The following is an 18,396-nucleotide window of genomic DNA, read 5'->3' as shown; positions in this document are numbered from 1 at the left end:
AATTGAGGGGAGAGAAACAAGGACTTGGATTGCCTGATACCTGGACTTGGCTCGAAGAAGGAACCTTGGTGAAGAACGAACCTAGTCAAAGCTGACAGCGGCTGTGTCGTGTACCCCAGCAATCACCCTACGAGGTTGACGATTCAATTACCTTTGTGAGAGGCTCCACTTAAACACTCCACGAGGCGGACGCAGTTGCCACGACTAGACCCCGGAAGCATTTCAGAAGCACTTAAAAAAGAAGCGTGGCTGCCCACGATTTTTATTCTCCGACGTCATCACTAGAATCCTTCCTCAAACACGTTCTCATCAACTACATCTTACCTACGAACAAGATGGCACAATCGCCATTGCTTTTCATTGTCGCGGGAGCGGCCATCTCCTACATCCTATACACCCGCATTGCACTTTATCTTGCGCGACAACGCTTCAAGAAAGAGAACGGCTGCCAACCATGCACGGCGCAATTCCACAAAGACCCTATCTTCGGAATCGACAATGTCAAGGCCATGGCGTACAACAGCAAGCACCATATTCTGCTGCAAGAGAACCGGAAGCGCTTCCAAAGGCTCGGCAACACCTTCCACAACAGAATTATTACTGAGCCTTTTATCGCGACGTGTGAGCCAGAAAATGTCAAGGCGATATTGAGCTTGAAGTTCAAGGACTTTAGCCTTATACATAGGTCAGCCGCCTTCACTCCTCTTTTGGGCCATGGTATCTTCAATGCGGATGGCGAGCGATGGGCTAATAGCCGTCACCTACTGCGACCCAACTTCGCCAGGGATCAAGTCGCCGACATCGAGGCTTTTGAGCGCCACTTCAAGCTTATGCTCAAACATATCCCAAAAGATGGCTCGACTGTCGATCTGCAAGAGCTCTTCTTCCGCCTGACGATCGATACTGCAACCGAGTTTCTCTTCAACCACTCTACCAACTCGCTCCGCATGGTTGGCCAAGATGACGGCAACAACGAGGACCTCATCTTTAGCAAGTCGTTCAACTTCGCGCAAGAGGACATTACGGTCCGCGCCCGTTATGGTATATTCGATCGATTCCGGAAGAACGATGAGGGCAAGAAGGCCATCGACATCTGCCACGCCTACATTGACAAGTTTGTGGATGATGCTCTGCGTTTCAGACAGGAATTGGACACGGAAAAGAGTGCTGGAACCAAGGACGACAAGTACTATTTCATTCAAGAGGTGGCCAAGCAGACTACCGACCAGAAGCGGATTCGCGAGGAACTCATCAACATCCTCCTTGCAGGACGCGACACAACAGCCAGTTTGCTCAGTAACATGTTCTTTGAGATTGCCAAGAGGCCCGATATCTATGCGAAGCTGAGGGATGAGGTTGCAACGCTTGAGGGTCGCACACCAACGTATGAGGAATTGAGGAACCTAAAGTACCTCAAATGGTGTCTCAACGAATGTAAGTCTGCCTTCTGAGCTAACAATCGGCAACATGCTAATCAAGACCAGCACTCCGCATCCACCCAGTCGTACCCGGTAATTCTCGCCGAGCCATCCGTGACACTGTACTCCCCCGGGGTGGCGGCCCAGACGGTCAAGCGCCCTTGTTCGTACCCAAGGGAACGACGGTCGGATACTCACCGTACACCATGCACCGCCGCCACGATCTCTACGGCCCAGATGCGGACGAATACAAGCCTGAGAGATGGGAGACACTCCGTCCGGGCTGGGAGTACTTGCCTTTCAACGGCGGTCCACGTATCTGTCTCGGCCAGCAGTACGCGCTTACCGAAGCGAGCTACGTGACGGTCCGTATGGTACAAGAATTCAAGACTATGGAGAGCAGAGACCCCGAAGTGTGGCGAGAGAGTCTGACGCTAACTCTGTGCTCGATGAACGGTACCCAGGTGGGTCTTACGCCTGCCTAGAAGGAGCGTAAGCGACAACGAACATCAAGTTGCTTCGAAAGATGTCATGCTGGAGAACATGGCGGAAAGGCACAGCACGACGAGTTATGCCTGCTTTCCGAAACAGAAGAGGATTTCTCATCTATGCGGTTCACTGTGCATGAGCACATGAAGGGGCATAGGAGCAAGGTTAGGAAATGGAGGAGGCCATCTCTACACTAGCGGGTTCATAGCTTTTTGAATTTTGGCGAGGGCTCTTGGGTATATAGTTCCTATTCTTCACCTGTAGAATAACTTTGACTACGGAATTGACATATGTTCCTTGACAAGACATTTCAGCTCGCGGGGTAGAGTCCATGTGGTGCTGCTAAGACATGCTGGTGGATTCTGTCAAGCCACGAGGTCTCTGATATGTGAATTTCACTGTTTCTCTGTCGGGATACAAATGACCATTATCCTTCTCTGCTAGACTAGCCAAAGCCACAAAGTTATTTGCAACTGTACTGAGCTCAATCGGGACTAGCGCCGGAAGTCCGCAACGTGGGAACCTAGAAACCCAAGTGTTGATCAACAACAGCGAGACAGGTCACGACGTACGCAACGAGCCCATTCTTCAACCTGTCCTACCCTTTCGCCGGCAAACACGATGTCGCGAAGCCACCGCCCTTCTACTACGCCTATGGACTTTGAGTGGACGAACCAAACAGGGCCCATCGACTCTCAATCGCCGTTCCTAGCAGCCAGCCAGCAGAAGAAGCGTAAGCCTCCAGGCCCCTCGTTTGCTTCCAGACGAGACACACAAGACAAGACAACCCCGCTGACTCCAGGGCCCTCGTTCGGCCAGCCAGGTCCCCACTCAGTACTAGACTCCCCCTCGAAAGGCGGTTTCGCGACACCAAATCGGCTGCGCGACCCTGACAACCGCATGACATACTTCAGCCGCGACCCCAGCAAGCCATTACCCTCAACACCAGCATCTTCGGTGCCGGCACACATACAACCGAGCCCCTGGTCTATGCGAACGCCCTCACACGACATCGACTTCAGCTCCGGCGGAGAGACACCCGGCACGCCCCAAGTAGACAGCGACCCTGGCACACCAGACACGCAATTGGCGAGCAAGATGGGGCGGCTAGGCAATGGCGATGCCAAAGGCGCTCGACGAGAAAGCTGGTTCAAGCGAACCTTCATGTCAAGTCCAAGCCCCACCAAGGAACCCCGCGACAAGGACATGTCGCAAAAGTACTATTCCAAGAAGGCTGAGAACCGTATAGTCAAGCGCCGGTCAGAGCGATCGCGGTCAAAGAAACGCGCTGCCATACACGACGACGACGGCGACGATTCGGACAACGAACGAACACGCCCACCGGTTCCAGCAAAGGAGGCGGGGCCTGTCCAGCAGACTTTCGCTATGACTGTGGGCGGCTTCCTCTCGTGGGTTGAAGCGCATCCCAACCTTCCATCCGTACTATCTTACTACCTCCAACTCACCGTCAACATGTTCCTCGGCAGCCTCTTCATCTACATTGTCTACTCCGCCTGGGCCGGCGTCATGACAGACGTCGACATAGAATCCTCAAAACACGCATCCGAAGTAATGGTCGAAATTGCGGCCTGCGCTCTAGAGTACAATCGTAACCGCTGTCGACCCGAAGAAGTCGTGCCAGCCATGGAGAAGGCGTGCGGTGTCTGGGAGACGTGTATGAATCGCGATCCGAAAAAGGTTGCACGCGCGACCGTGACAGCGAAGACGTTCGCCATGATCTTCAACTCTTTCGTGGAAGAGTTCAGCTACAAGTCAATGGTACGTTACCTCCTCTACTTTTCTTTTGTCAATTCATCACATCCAACATAAGTGCCGTTTAGCTGACCAATCTCTCCTAGATATTCACAGCCATCGTCATCTTCGGCGGCTTCAACCTCTCAAACTGGGCATTCGGCCTCCTTCGCTCGCAACAGCAGCAAACACAAGCCCATCACCATCAACAACCACAGCCGAACGATTTCGTACCACAAACCCCGCACAGAGTAACCAGCGGTGGGTACATGCAGAATCACGAGAACTTCCCTCCACCGAGTGGCAACTACCAAAGCTACCAGCAGAATTGGCAGCAAATACCTCAATATCAGCAACAGCACACACCGTACCAGAGCAATACGCCATACTCGCAAAGACACATTGAGGCGCCGCCACTGGTTCATGCGCACACTATGCCTGCTTTACCTAGTTCGGCACAAGAAGGAGCGCCTGTGCTGGATGGTGGCAAAACACCACGGAAACGGGGACTGTTCCGATAACCGCTCTTTATCATAACGATTTTACTTGAACGTCTTGGTCTTTGTCTGGATAAGCGTATTCTTCATTTCGATTTCAACTTCTTAGTATGGTCGTAGGGTAGCCATCGGTTTGGGTCGGGTCAAAATGGGTCGGCGAAGCCGGTGTAACACACTTGAATGTTATGATTGTTTATGTATCTTCTACTGCTTTCCCTTGTACTCTGTCTTCTTCAAGTTGATGGTCAAGCATTCTTTACTCCATCACCAAGTTTCCTACTTTCACAACGTCATCACCAATCTTCGTACCAGTATTATCTTGAATGAATGAATTACTAAGTTTTATCATGAGAAGCATATCTAAGCCTCCAACCTGGATATCAAATGGCCAATCATCTACTTGTGAACCACCAGAACGCCAGAATCATGGACCCCGTTCCTACATATACACATGCCCAAGTTTAAGCAACAGTCTCGGTCTTGGTCTCCTCCTTGCCGCTCTCTTCGTACTTCTCCCAGTTCGCCAGGATGTTGCCAATCTTGGGTGAGTTGGTAAGCTTGTACACGTCCTCAAAGTACTCCTTGGTCAACGCAAACGGCTTGGCCGTGACGTTGGGGATGTATTTGCCCACAAGCTTGCTGGGGTCGATGGACGTCTTATGGATCTTCTTAAGAAGGAAAGACCTGAACGGCTTCACACCAGAGCGTAAGAAGGTCGAGTGGAAGGGAACGTCGATGCCCTTGAGCGGGATGGTAGCAAACCCGCGCTGGAGGTCGAGCGGCTTAGGCTTGGCTTCTGTTTGCTCAGCGCAGCCCTTGATAATCTCTACCAAGTGGTTCTTGACCTCCTCAAGTGAAAGAGTCTGCATGAGCGCCTGGATGTCGATCTTTTGTTGCTTGAGGTAGTTGGTCACGCCAGTAAGACAGTCGAGAGCGCGGAGGTCACCGGCAGCAACGTACTGCATGTTGGCAATGTTGTAGTTGACAATCTCCAGGAGCCATCCGGTCGTCTCGGCAATGTTCTCGACCACGTATTGGAGTGCCTGCTCATTGAAGGTCTTGGAGATCCTGCTAGGGTTGACAGCGCACATGGAGTAGTTCGAGCGACCAGCCTCATCGCGCTCGACGGCGACCTGCATAGTAAGACCACGGTAGAACACAACCGAGACCAGACTCTCGATAGGCATAACCTCAGCCATGGCTGCAAGAGCAGAGTATTCACCAAGAGAGTGTCCGGCGAATGTACTCTCGACCTGGATCAAGCCCTTAGCACGCATATCTTCGAAAGACGCCTTCTCCATGAGTGTCAGGGCCGGCTGTGTAAATTGAGTGGCTGACAGCAGACCAGTTGGCGACCGGTAAGTGTAGGATGTGGTGTTTTCGTCAATCTCCTTGAAGATCTTCTCGGATTTGATAGATCCATCCGCAGCAACGGTCTCGAAGGTCATAGACATGTAATTCTGACGGATCGCCTTTCCGACTGGACCACCGAAATGAATGGTGAGTTCCTTCGGGTTGTTCTTTACGATGTTGGTGATAGCAAAGCCTGTTGCGAGTTAGCTGCTGCACAATATGAGCAAGGTGACTTTGACTTACCATAGTTGTCCATGAAATGCTTGTCGGCACGGTCCCAAACCTCCTTGGCCACGGGACTGCTGTTGTAAAGCTCCATACCCATGCCTTGCTCTTGCGAACCTTGTCCAGTAAAGACGTATGAAGTAGTGGGTTGCTCGACCTCAGCCTCACCGAGAAGGACCTTGTCTTCGGTCTCCTGGTTGCTGACCTCGATCTTGATGATCTTGCGACCAGAAACCATACCGACGTGTTGGAGCTTGACGTCGAGCATATCGTCAGGAAGCACCATACCGACAAGGTTGACGTGGTAGCTCCTGACACGACCAACATTGTTCTCTGCGGCCCATGTTTCGACTAGACTTCGAACAGCTGCACTAGAGTACATGCCGTGGGTGATTGTACCAGGCAAGTTGGCGTAGCTAGCAAAGACACGAGAAACGTGAATGGGGTTGTAGTCGCCAGAGACGCGAGCGTAGTTCTCGTTGGAGGCAGGTGCCTTCAGCTTGAGTGGCGTCCTGCCGTGTAGTGGAATAGCATTGTCGAAAAGTACTGGCTGATCAACGGCGGCACCGTTACGCTCCAAGTAATCGAGGACAGGGTTGCCGTACGCGGTACCAGAGCGGTAGTCAACCGAGGCAATTTGGATCACTTCCTTGGTTGGAAGCTCGAGCAAGACCTCTCCTTGGGTCTCGATGTCTGAAAAGACTGTCTTGTTCTTGTATCGGACGACAGTCTCAAGCTTGAAGAGCAGGGTCTTGTTCAGCAGGTCGATCTCAGGCTCCTCGAAGTTGAACCACTCCTTTGACCGCAGGATTGCGACATCCTTACTGGTGGCAAGGTTGAGCTGGATAGGTTTCTCAACCTTCCTCTGGAATGTGTTCTCGAAGTCGTCATATGCACCGCGGTAAAGGAACTGGCTGGTAACCTCCATTACCGGCTTGCCATCACGAGTGATGGTGCCGCAGACTTCTACCATCTTACCAGAATCCTGGTTAATGACAGCATTGATCTGTGCGGTGGTGTCGAGGACATCACCCTTCTTCAGGGGCTCAGCGCCGGAGATCATGCGGAATCCGTTGGAAAGATGGACCAACTTGAGAAGGTCGCCATCGATTGCGCGAGGGAAGATGGGCTTGGTAATAGCCTTCCAGCCAACAACGATAGCGAAGTCCATTGGGGCAAAGACTTCCTTACCAGGTCTGTCAACAAAGGCTTCACCTGTGTTGCCAACCGCGTGGACGAAGTCGTTAATGGCCTCACTCGTAACGGTAGCGCGGCCACCATCGAAGCGCGAAGTGACAGACGCATCGAACGGACATTCCTCATCTCCAAACCAGATCTTGTAGTAGAAGTCCTTGATCCGGTCGTTGCGGGCGTCCATAACCTCGTGGATAGGCGCATAGCCTACGTCGGGGCGGTAGGTGAAGCGGAAAGGCAACGCGACAGCCTTCTTAAGGGCAGTACGCTCCTCGTAGATGTTGAGTAGGATTTCGTTGTCCTTTGTCAGGCTGACATCGACAGTCTTGATCAACTTGCCGCCGTGGTGTAGCTCCTTGACGATGATCGAAGTCTTGGCAGGCTCGTTGGGGTATTGGATTTCGATGACCATACCGGGTGTGGGCGCGAAGACCCTGGAAGTAGGGTTGGTCTGGAAACGCTGACCCTGTACGAAGATATCCGCAGTGAAGAAAGCGTGTCTCCACGAGTAGCTGGTACCTGCCAGGAGTTGTAGCCATGAGTGTACCTCTGGCATTGTGGCGTTGGGAGCAGCAGAAAGGCGGTAGATAATCTTGTTCTCAAGTTCTGACACAGTAAGACCATCGACGTCAAGACCCTGCGGTGGCGCAAGCAGGTTGCTACCGAAGTACTCGATAACAGGAACCTTGGACTCGTCATCGCCATAGATGTCGCGCAAAAGGTACTTGATGTGGCCCTCGTGAACACCATCCAGGATCTCCTTGACAGGCTCGTCGACCTTGGTAGAGTACTTAACGGCCATGGGTCCTTGAAGAATGCAAGTCCTGCCGACGTCTTTGTCAACAACAGCATCAAGGTCTTCAGATTGCCACAGTGAATCCTTCTTGAAGAAGAACTCAAAGGTCTCGTCGAGGACAGGAACGAATGGAACAGGCTTCTGTCCACGGCGTTGGCAGAGAAGCAAGAAGTGCTGCACATCTTGGGCGCTGATGAGCTGCTTGTCGGAGTCGGGGTAAGCCTTGAAGACCTTCTCAAGCATTGGGAAGGGGTCGTTGAGCTCATCGTAATTCTGGATCAGTGACTCGCTGCTGGCTCTGCTGAAACGCTCCTCCAGTCGACGGATGAAGTCACCTGTCAAGCGCTTCAAGCTCTGGTCGATCCAGCGGGACTGGTGCTTGACATACATGAGGTCTACCATGCGTTGAACAACCTCAGCGTAGGTCATGTCTTCCAGGTCGACTGACTCTCCCTTCTTGTTTCTACCGAACCAAACTTTCTGGAAGTCCTTGTTCAGCTTTTCGATGATGTATTCGCGCATCTTCTTCAGTTCGGGGACGCGCTTGGCCTTGTCCAGACTGAAAATCTTCTGGTCCATCTCGTGCCAGAAGATGACACCACGGGTGGCGAGCTTGTGGATTGGCTCACCCATTTCGGAGCGAACAGTGATGACACCTCCAGCAGGGCCCTTGTAGGTCTTCTCCCAGTCACTGTCGTCGAGACCTGGAGCATCAACGATGGCCTGCTTGGCCATCTTGGACGTCTTTGCCTCCTTGGCGGTCATAACGCGGCTACCGAACAAGCAACCGTCGAATGGCATGGGTGGGTAGCCAAACTTGGTCGACCATGATCCAGTAAGGTATGGGTATGTGTCTTCCGCACTACCGAATCCGGAACCTGCGACAAGAACCAGGTTCTCGCATTTGCGCAGGCGGCCGTACATCTGCAGGATAGGCTGGTGGAAGTCTTCGAAGGAGTGATGACCACCACCACGACCACCTGTCCATTGAAGCAAGACGGGGAAGGTAGGGTTTGCTTTCGCGATGTTGATGGTCTGCTGGATAGCCTCGACAGAACCCGGCTTGAAGGCAATGTGCTTGATGCCTAGGGTCTCGATGTACTCAGTGGCGACCTCAATGGATGGCACACCGGCACCGATAGTAAGACCCTCGATCGGTACACCTTCAGCCCTGAGCTTGGCCAAGAGCGGGATCTGCCAGCCCATGGCACGCGGGTTGATGTAGATCAAGTTGATGCTGATACCGCGACCGGCAGGGATAGCCTTCTCGACCTTGTTGATGGCAGCAGTCATAGTCTTTTCGTTGTAGTAACCACCACCAGCAAGTTCAATCTCGTAACCGGCGTTCATTGTCGCTGCGACAAAGTCCCATGGCACAGTGCAAGGTGTCATACCAGCGACCATAATCGGGGGCAAACCGAGCACGCGGCTCATCTTGGTGTCGACATAGGTCTGGCCAGTTGATGTTTTGACGAGACGAGGACCGTGCTCCTTGACCCAGTCGACAGCGTACTTGACGGCATGGTCGAAGTCACGATCAAAGATCTCAGGCTTGTAGCCAACTTCGGCGTTTTGGCCATCGATAGCACCCGCGAGGATGACACGAACACCAGTACCGTCCTTGTTACGGTTTGTGAGTACGCCAAGACCGGAGATACCGCCCGGGCCGAAATCAAGGATGTGAGTGGCCTTGGGGAATACGGTTGCCTTCTCCCACTCGACCGAGTCGGCAGTGATCATGCTAACAAGGCGAGGAACAATGTTGTCGGTCTCGTTTTCGCGAATGTCTTGGCCTGTATGTGTGTCATACATGGGAATGCCAAGATCCGCGGTGGAGATCTTGATCGCCTTGAGATCATCTTCGAGCTGCTTGGTCGCATCTACCAAGTACGGGCTATGGAAGGGCGCAGTGATGGGCAGGAAGCGGTTGACAAAGCGCACTTTGCGCTCGGTGAAGGGTATCCTGGTTTGGTCTAGGCCAGTCGGAGCCTTGACCTTGCGCAGGCGGAGGTTGAGACCATACAGAGAGATTGGTGGACCTGTAACTACAAAGTTACGCGCGCTGTTGACCAGCGAGATGGCGATGTGTCGGTCTTGGGGTAGATGGGCATTGGTTGCGTCAATGTGATCCTGGACTGCCTTTCTTGAGAGGTCACGGATAGAAAGCATAGGCGTTGGCACGCCCTCGCCATTGTCGTCTGAGTCTTGCAAGACAGTGGGCGCCAGCGAGGTCCTAGGGAAGGCTTGCTGACTTCGCGCACCGATCCAGAAAAGAATCTCAATGGCTTTCTTGGCAGATCGCTCAAAGGTCTCCCAGTTCTTAGATTCAGCAATAGCGGCGGCTGTGACAACACCCTGGGAGTGACCGGTCACACCGGACAAGCGACTGCGTACATGTCCGGGATGGCTACCGAGGACTCTGCAGGTTACGACGTAGTGTGCGAGCTGAGTCAACCCAATCAAGGGCAAACTGACGGGTGCCGATACCAGGTAGTCGGTATCGGGTTGCGAGTCTCGGTTGTTGAGCCATCGCATAACATCGAGACCCTTGGAGTAGAGTTTCTCAGCGCGCGGGTCGCGCGACAGAACGAGGAGGTGTTGCGCCTCGGCAGCAACAAAGTCCTCTACGAATGAGGGGTAGGTAGTGTAGATCTCGCGGAGTTCATCGAAGTACTCCTCGATGTTGCCTTGGCCACCCAAAACAGCATATATGAAGGCATTCTCGTCGGAAGCTTCGCGGAACAGAGCCGATTCATGGTGCTTGATAGGTCTCTCTACTGCGGCACGGGCAGCGTAGTATGACCGCACTGTAACCAGCTTCTTCTCGGTGATGCCAGGCAGAGATGCAGCGAGCGCGTGCACCTCGTTGCCTCGGAGGAAGGCACGCTCGAATTCGGTAAGAACGAGCTTGAGCACCTCCTCGAAAGAATCAGGGTCCTCGCCCTCCTCTACCTCTTTCGCGACAAAACCAAGGTATCGTGCCACCAGCTCCGCTACCGACGAAGGCTCATCGTCTAGGGCGAGCTCGTCGGTTGGCTCAGGAAGCGTCGACTTGAACGTGTCCCTCAATTGTTGTGCATTGAAGTGGAGGGCAGTGGGGATGAGGAGCGTGTATTCGAGCGAGCCGTGGGAAAGGATGAGCGGGCGCAGGTTTGCAGCGGAGCGGGGCGTGGAGATGCCCGTCTGCTGGCCGGAACCGTACATTGTGTGAGTGCGATTATCGGTGTCCTGTGCAATGGCAATGGTAAGCCGGGCGTTCAGAGGATTTGGAGGTGAGTGAGGAGCAGCGGAAGGCGCATACCTTGGACAGATTATAGGTGTGGAAGGAACGACAAGGGCGGGAAGGAGCGTCTGGATAGTGTGAGCTCTCGTCTGGTGTTTCGCTATGGTGGGGGAGGCGCCATCCAGGCAATGCAACGAGCAAGAGCCGTCTGGAGAGAACAAGTGTCCCCAAGCTCTCGCAACAATCACTCAATGCGTACCTCTTCACTCAGACAGAAGCTAATCTGGCTGACGTGCTCGGGATCTGGCCCGTCGTAGTACTAATCGTATAGCAGCTCCCTTGCTATGTGCGGTGCGGTGTGCGAGGGGCGTAGAGAGAAAGACCGCAGGCAACAGGATTACAAAGGGCCCCAGGGTATAAGAAAGTAATCAGAGGGGACTGCTAGTGCAATTGGGCGGGGAGGAGGTGAGGAATGAGTCGGAAGCGGTGCGCTGGCGTGGTTATGTTCGCGCCGAGTTGGTCGACTTTTTCGACGAGGAGCTCAGATTTGGCCCGCATATCATGGGTCACTAGCGTCGGCAGGGGTCTGCGGTATGTTCCTACACAAATGCTGGGGCAGAGCACTCAACAACTCGGATGCAGATGCGCTTATCCGTACCCACGCAGCTGTTGAGGACACGGTGGACCAGGCCAGCATCCTCCAATTGCGTTACTCATCATCTCGCAAGTCCAACCAGAATCACATCACGTCTAGGTGGCTGCCTTTGCACCGCTCGCAAGCCCACCTCTTCCAGGCGAGATTAGTTCGTTGAGCACCGGCCAAAGCAGTAACGAGCTGCAGTCGCAGGGGTCTGGAATTTTAGTACCGCCAGCCCGCGGCGGGAGAATTCCTCAACGCCCTGCCATATCACCGCAAGCCGTTGTCCTGTCCAACAAGAGATAAACAGCCAATGCGTTGCGTCTCTTCTTCCTGCAACTCCCGTTGACCACTCACTCCACTTCCCTTGAGAAAAAAAAACCAAGTCGTTCGCGGGGGAGACAACGCACCCCTCCCGGACCCTTGAATCGCTCGAGTGCTCTCACCGCACTATACACTACCCACCCACCTAATAGCGCGTCTTCTTCCTGGCACTTCCTCCCTCCTTAGACCCACGATACCCTTCTTCTATTTTGTAATAGAGATACCCATTGAGCTCCGTCGAGCCTCAACCCACCCTCCTTTCCGCCAATTGCTCCCTCCGTTACCTCATCATGCGTCCCGAGGTCGAGCAGGAGCTCTCGCACACGCTGCTCATTGAGCTGCTCGCATACCAATTTGCCTCGCCCGTGAGGTGGATTGAGACGCAGGATGTTGTCCTCGGCGAGAAGACGACGGAGCGCATCGTCGAAATCGGCCCCGCAGACACGCTCGGTGTCATGGCGAAGCGCACACTCGCCAGCAAATACGAAGGACACGATGCGGCGCGGTCGCTGCAGCGTCAAATTCTGTGCTACAACAAGGACGCCAAAGACATCTACTACGATGTAGACCCAATAGAGGAGGAACCAGAGGCTCCAGCGGCGAGCAGCGGGGGTGCTTCATCAGCGCCCGCCTCTGCACCTTCCGCTTCAGCGCCCGCTGCTGTTGCAGCACCACCTCCACCAAGTGCTGGACCTGCAGCCCAGGTGCCAGATGCGCCAGTCACAGCCACGGACATTGTCCGGACACTGGTGGCCCAGAAGCTCAAGAAACCGCTCGTGGACATCCCGCTGAGCAAGGCCATCAAGGATTTAGTCGGAGGTAAGTCAGTTGCATAGACACAGCAAAAACCGTAATTAACAACTCTCCAGGCAAGTCTACCCTACAAAACGAGATCCTCGGAGACCTGGGCAAGGAGTTTGGCTCAACTCCCGAGAAGCCCGAAGATACCCCTCTCGACGAGCTCGGTGCTGCGATGCAGGCTACATTCAACGGTCAGCTTGGAAAGCAGTCCTCTTCTCTCATTGCCCGCATGGTGTCAGCCAAGATGCCTGGTGGCTTCAACATCACAGCTGTGCGAAAGCACCTCGAGACAAGATGGGGACTGGCGCAGGGACGACAAGACGGAGTTTTGCTGCTAGCCATCACCAACGAGCCAGCTGCACGTCTCGGCTCAGAAGCCGACGGCAAGGCTTTCTTGGACGAGCAGGCAAACAAGTACGCAGGCATTGCCGGGATCAGCTTGTCTGCCCCTACAGCCGGCGGCGACGCTGGTGGTTCGGGTGGTGGCATGATGATGGACCCTGCGGCCATTGACGCGCTTACCAAGGACCAACGCGCACTCTTCAAGCAGCAGCTTGAGCTTTTCGCCCGATACCTCAAGATCGATCTTCGTGCGGGTGACAAGTCCTTCGTCGACTCGCAAAAGGCGCAGTCTACGCTCCAGGCTCAGCTTGATCTCTGGACCACCGAGCACGGCGAGTTCTACGCCTCCGGTATCGAGCCTCAATTCACACCACTAAAGGCTCGTGTCTACGACTCATCATGGAACTGGGCACGTCAAGATGCTCTTACCATGTACTACGACATCATCTTCGGCAAGCTCAAGGCGGTCGATCGTGAGATTGTCAGCCGTTGCATCGCCATCATGAATCGCTCAAACCCTCTCCTTCTCGACTTCATGCAATACCACATGGACCACTGCCCCACTGAGCGCGGTGAGACATACGAGCTTGCAAAAGAGCTTGGTCAACAGCTTATCGACAACTGCAAGGAGGTTCTGAACGAGGCTCCAGTCTACAAAGATGTCGCAGTACCCACCGCGCCACACCTGGAGATTGATGCCAAGGGCAACATGAACTACGAGGAAGCCCCAAGAGCGAGCGTTCGCAAGCTTGAGCACTACGTGCGCGAGATGGCTGAGGGTGGAAAGCTGTCCGAGTACGGCAACCGCACCAAGGTTCAGAATGACCTGCAAAGAATCTACAAGCTCATCAAGCAGCAACACAAGCTTTCCAAGTCATCACAACTCCAAATCAAGAGCCTCTACAGCAATGTCATTCGTTCGTTGTCAATGAACGAGGGTCAGATCATGCCCCACGACAACGTCAAGGCTATTGGAGGCAAGAGGGGCCGTAATGGTCGCGTCAATGCCTCTGCCAAGCAAGGCAAGGTTGAGACGATTCCTTTCTTGCATCTGAAGAGGAAGGACGACCATGGCTGGGAGTACAGCAAGAAGCTCACTGGCGTCTACCTAGACTGCTTGGAGGAGGCTGCTAAGTCCGGTGTCACTTTCCAGGGCAAGTATGCTCTTATGACGGGCGCTGGTGCTGGCTCCATCGGCGCGCAAGTCCTTCAAGGTCTTATCAGCGGTGGTGCCAAGGTCGTTGTCACAACTTCCAGGTTCTCCCGCGAAGTCACCGAGTACTACCAGTCCATGTACTCGCGGTACGGTGCTCGGGGCTCTCAACTCATTGTTGTACCCTTCAATCAGGGTAGCAACCAGGATGTTGAGGCTCTAGTTGACTACATCTTCGACACCAAGAAGGGTCTTGGTTGGGATCTCGATCTCATCGTTCCCTTTGCCGCCATTCCGGAGAACGGTCGCGAGATTGACAGCATCGACTCCAAGTCGGAGCTTGCTCACCGTATCATGTTGACCAACCTTCTGCGCATGCTTGGAGCTGTCAAGAAGCAAAAGCAGACCTACGGTTACGAGACGCGCCCAGCACAAGTCATCCTGCCATTGTCCCCTAACCACGGAACCTTTGGTAACGATGGTCTCTACTCAGAGTCTAAGATGTCACTCGAGACTCTCTTCTCAAGGTGGCACTCGGAGAGCTGGGGTAACTACCTCACCATCTGCGGTGCTGTTATTGGTTGGACTCGTGGTACTGGTCTGATGGGTGCCAACAACATTGTTGCTGAGGGCATTGAGAAGTACGGTGTGCGTACTTTCTCCCAGCAAGAGATGGCCTTCAATTTGCTTGGTCTTATGGCACCACCGATTGTCGACCTCTGCCAGGTCGAGCCTGTGTGGGCAGATCTCAACGGTGGCTTCCAGTACATCCCCAACCTGAAAGATCTCATGACCGATCTGCGCAAGGAACTCACTGAGACGAGTGATATCCGCAGAGCTGTCATCAAGGAGAATGCCATTGAGAACAAGGTTGTCAACGGCGAGGCCAGCGAAGCCCTGTACAAGAAGGCCACGGTCGAACCCCGAGCAAACATGAAGTTCAACTTCCCTAAGCTACCCGACTGGGACACTGAGGTCAAGCCTCTCAACGACAACCTGAAGGGTATGGTTGATCTTGAGAAGGTCGTCGTCGTCACTGGTTTTGCTGAGGTTGGACCCTGGGGTAACTCCAGGACACGCTGGGAGATGGAAGCATATGGCGAGTTCTCCCTTGAGGGATGTGTTGAGATGGCATGGATCATGGGTCTCATCAAGAACCACAACGGTCCACTCAAAGGAAAGAGCTACTCCGGATGGGTCGATGCCAAGACTAACGAGCCGATTGATGACAAGGATGTCAAGCCCAAGTACGAGAAGTGTATCCTTGAGCACGCTGGTATTCGTCTCATCGAGCCCGAACTCTTCAACGGCTACGATCCCAAGAAGAAGCAACTCATGCAGGAGATCCAGATCGAGGAGGACCTCGATCCATTCGAGGCTTCCAAGGAGACTGCCGAGGAGTTCAAGCTGGAGCATGGCGACAAGGTCGAGATCTTCGCGATCGAGGGCTCTGCCGAGTACACTGTTCGTATGAAGAAGGGTGCTACACTCCTCCTTCCCAAAGCTCTGCGCTTCGATCGTCTCGTTGCTGGCCAAGTCCCTACTGGCTGGGACGCCAAGAAGTACGGTGTGCCCGATGATATCATCTCTCAGGTCGACCCTGTAACACTCTTTGTACTCGTCTCTACTGCGGAGTGTCTGCTTGCCAGTGGTATCACTGATCCCTACGAGTTTTACAAGTATGTCCACATTTCTCAGGTCGGTAACTGCGTCGGTTCCGGTATTGGTGGTACTACCGCCCTTCGTGGAATGTACAAAGACCGCTTCATGGACAAGCCAGTCCAGAAAGATATCCTGCAGGAGTCTTTTATCAACACCATGAGCGCCTGGGTCAACATGTTGCTCCTTTCATCCACCGGACCTATCAAGACTCCCGTCGGTGCTTGTGCCACTGCTGTTGAGTCTTTGGACATTGGTTACGATACCATTGTCGAAGGAAAGGCCCGTGTCTGCTTTGTTGGTGGTTTCGATGACTTCCAGGAGGAAGGCTCATATGAATTCGCCAACATGAAGGCTACCAGCAACGCTGAGGACGAGTTTGCTCACGGACGTACACCCAAGGAGATGTCGCGCCCTGCCACAACAACCAGAAATGGCTTCATGGAGTCGCAAGGTTGTGGTATGCAAGTTATCATGGACGCCAAGCTGGCTCTCGACATGGGAGTCCCCATCTACGGTATCCTTGGTTTCACTGCCACAGCGACTGACAAGATTGGTCGTTCCGTTCCTGCTCCAGGAAAGGGTGTGCTGACTACCGCGCGAGAGACCCCGTCCAAGTTCCCATCCCCACTCCTTGACATCAAGTACAGGAGACGACAGATGGATCTCCGACGCAAACAGATCAAGCAGTGGCAAGAGTCAGAAATCCTGTACCTCCAGGAGGAAGTTGCAGCGATGAAGGACGCCACTGGCGAGGACTTCGACGAGGCTGCTTATCTTGAGGAGCGTGCTTCCAACATCGAAATGGAAGCTAAGCGACAGGAAAAGGATGCGCTAAACAGCCTGGGCAACAACTTCTGGAAACAGGATTCACGCATCGCTCCTCTTCGTGGTGCCCTTGCTACTTGGGGTCTTACTATCGACGATCTCGATGTCGCTTCTTTCCACGGTACTTCTACCATGGCAAACGACAAGAACGAATCCGATGTCATCAACCACCAAATGCGTCATCTTGGTCGTAAGAAGGGCAATGCGCTGCTGAGTATTTGGCAGAAGCATCTCACTGGTCACCCCAAGGGTGCTGCCGGTGCTTGGATGTTCAACGGCTGCTTGCAGGTGCTCAACTCTGGTCTTGTACCTGGCAACCCCAATGCCGACAACATCGACAAGAACATGGAGCAGTTTGACTACATTGTTTACCCATCCCAATCCATTCAGACTGATGGTGTCAAGGCATTCTCCGTCACTTCATTCGGTTTCGGACAGAAGGGAAGTCAAGCTATTGGTATTCATCCCAGGTACCTCTTCGCCGCGCTTGAGCACCACCAGTTCGCCGCCTATAAGCAGAAGGTTGAAGCTCGCCAAAAGAAGGCCTACCGATACTTCCACGACGGTCTTATCAACAACACCATGTTCCGCGCCAAGGATAAGGCACCATATGAGGACGAGAAGATGCAAGAGGTCTTCCTTAACCCGCAAGCGCGTGTCACCATGGACAAGAAGACCTCTACATACAGCTATGCAAAGACCCCTGCTACTAAGAAAGACAAGAAGGCGCAGGAGACAATGAACATGGTTGAACAGCTCACCAAGGCCACTGCTTCCTCCAACAGCAAAGTTGGTGTCGATGTTGAGAGTCTCAGTGCGCTGAACATTGAGAACGAGACCTTCATCGAGCGCAACTTTACGGAGAAGGAGATTGCATACTGCCAGAAGGCACCAAACCCTCAGGCAAGCTTCACTGGAAAGTGGTCAGCCAAGGAGGCTGTCTTCAAGTCCCTAGGTGTCAAGGGGCAAGGCGCCGGTGCTCCGCTGAAGGATATTGAGATCGTTAACAACGAGTCTGGTGTTCCAACCGTACAGGTATGTGCACTCCAATACGCAATCTAAGAATTATATACTAACATTTACACAGCTCTATGGCCAGGCTCAAGAAGAAGCCAACCGCGTTGGTGTCAAGAGCATCAACATTAGCATCAGCCACTCTGACGACCAGGCTGTTTCAGTCGCGATTGCGCAATGTTAAATATAGACCAGCGGTGGGGTATTCATGTTCATAACGATAGAGGCGTAGTAGTATAGTTGGGCAAGAGAAGCAACACCGTTCTCTTGCATGTTTGGGTCTCAGGCGCATGATTTAGATGTGTCCATGACTCGCGAAGATTTATGTATTGTAATGCAAAAACATGTTCAAAACAACGTTACTTTACTGCGCTGCGTGATCGTTGTAGGTGTTACTCGTCAGTCTTTTCCGTCTGCACAGTTTCTGATTGTTATCTACTCGGCCAGAGGAGAACGAGATAAGCTCAACAAAACCCCGCTCGCTCGCGCAGAGGGAAGTTGGATGTTGTTGAGCGAGTTCGGTTACATCAGATAAGGTACCCCACTGTTAACCGTCTCACGCGGTTCGTCATGCAGTTGAGGCTGACCTGCAGCGGGTAGCTGCATAGCTTGCGTTTTGTTGAGCACAGCCCTAGAGGTTAAGAAAGTCGTTGGGAAGTTGGATGACGTATCTCGGAAGTGAAGGTCTGAT

The 18,396-nt window shown here is 53.4% G+C and overlaps 4 protein-coding genes across 4 annotated transcripts; 3 read left to right on the top strand and 1 right to left on the bottom strand.

Moving 5' to 3' along the window:
• Positions 1-335: 335 nt before the first annotated feature.
• On the top strand, positions 336-1,903 carry J4E82_002137 (uncharacterized protein; the record flags this gene model as incomplete). Its single annotated transcript, XM_051728440.1, has 2 exons — positions 336-1,434; positions 1,485-1,903. 2 exons carry the CDS (start codon positions 336-338, stop codon positions 1,901-1,903), a joined length of 1,518 nt encoding a protein of 505 aa, XP_051591853.1.
• Positions 1,904-2,528: 625 nt separating this feature from the next.
• J4E82_002136 (uncharacterized protein) lies at positions 2,529-4,180 on the top strand (the record flags this gene model as incomplete). The annotated part of the gene is made up of 3 exons (XM_051728439.1): positions 2,529-2,640; positions 2,710-3,686; positions 3,767-4,180. The coding sequence occupies 3 exons, from the start codon at positions 2,529-2,531 to the stop codon at positions 4,178-4,180; spliced, it is 1,503 nt and encodes a 500-aa protein (XP_051591852.1).
• A 437-nt stretch (positions 4,181-4,617) lies between these two features.
• J4E82_002135 (uncharacterized protein) lies at positions 4,618-10,928 on the bottom strand (the record flags this gene model as incomplete). Its single annotated transcript, XM_051728438.1, has 2 exons — positions 4,618-5,702; positions 5,753-10,928. The coding sequence occupies 2 exons, from the start codon at positions 10,926-10,928 to the stop codon at positions 4,618-4,620; spliced, it is 6,261 nt and encodes a 2,086-aa protein (XP_051591851.1).
• Positions 10,929-12,198: 1,270 nt separating this feature from the next.
• J4E82_002134 (uncharacterized protein) lies at positions 12,199-17,889 on the top strand (the record flags this gene model as incomplete). The annotated part of the gene is made up of 3 exons (XM_051728437.1): positions 12,199-12,727; positions 12,778-17,726; positions 17,779-17,889. 3 exons carry the CDS (start codon positions 12,199-12,201, stop codon positions 17,887-17,889), a joined length of 5,589 nt encoding a protein of 1,862 aa, XP_051591850.1.
• Positions 17,890-18,396: the final 507 nt, after the last annotated feature.

Source organism: Alternaria postmessia (genome assembly GCF_024291825.1).
Source record: "Alternaria postmessia strain BMP 2775 chromosome Unknown scaffold_8, whole genome shotgun sequence".
Lineage (NCBI taxonomy): Eukaryota > Fungi > Ascomycota > Dothideomycetes > Pleosporales > Pleosporaceae > Alternaria > Alternaria postmessia.
Note: the sequence above shows the minus strand (reverse complement) of the source record. Positions and strands in the feature narration are given on the sequence as shown.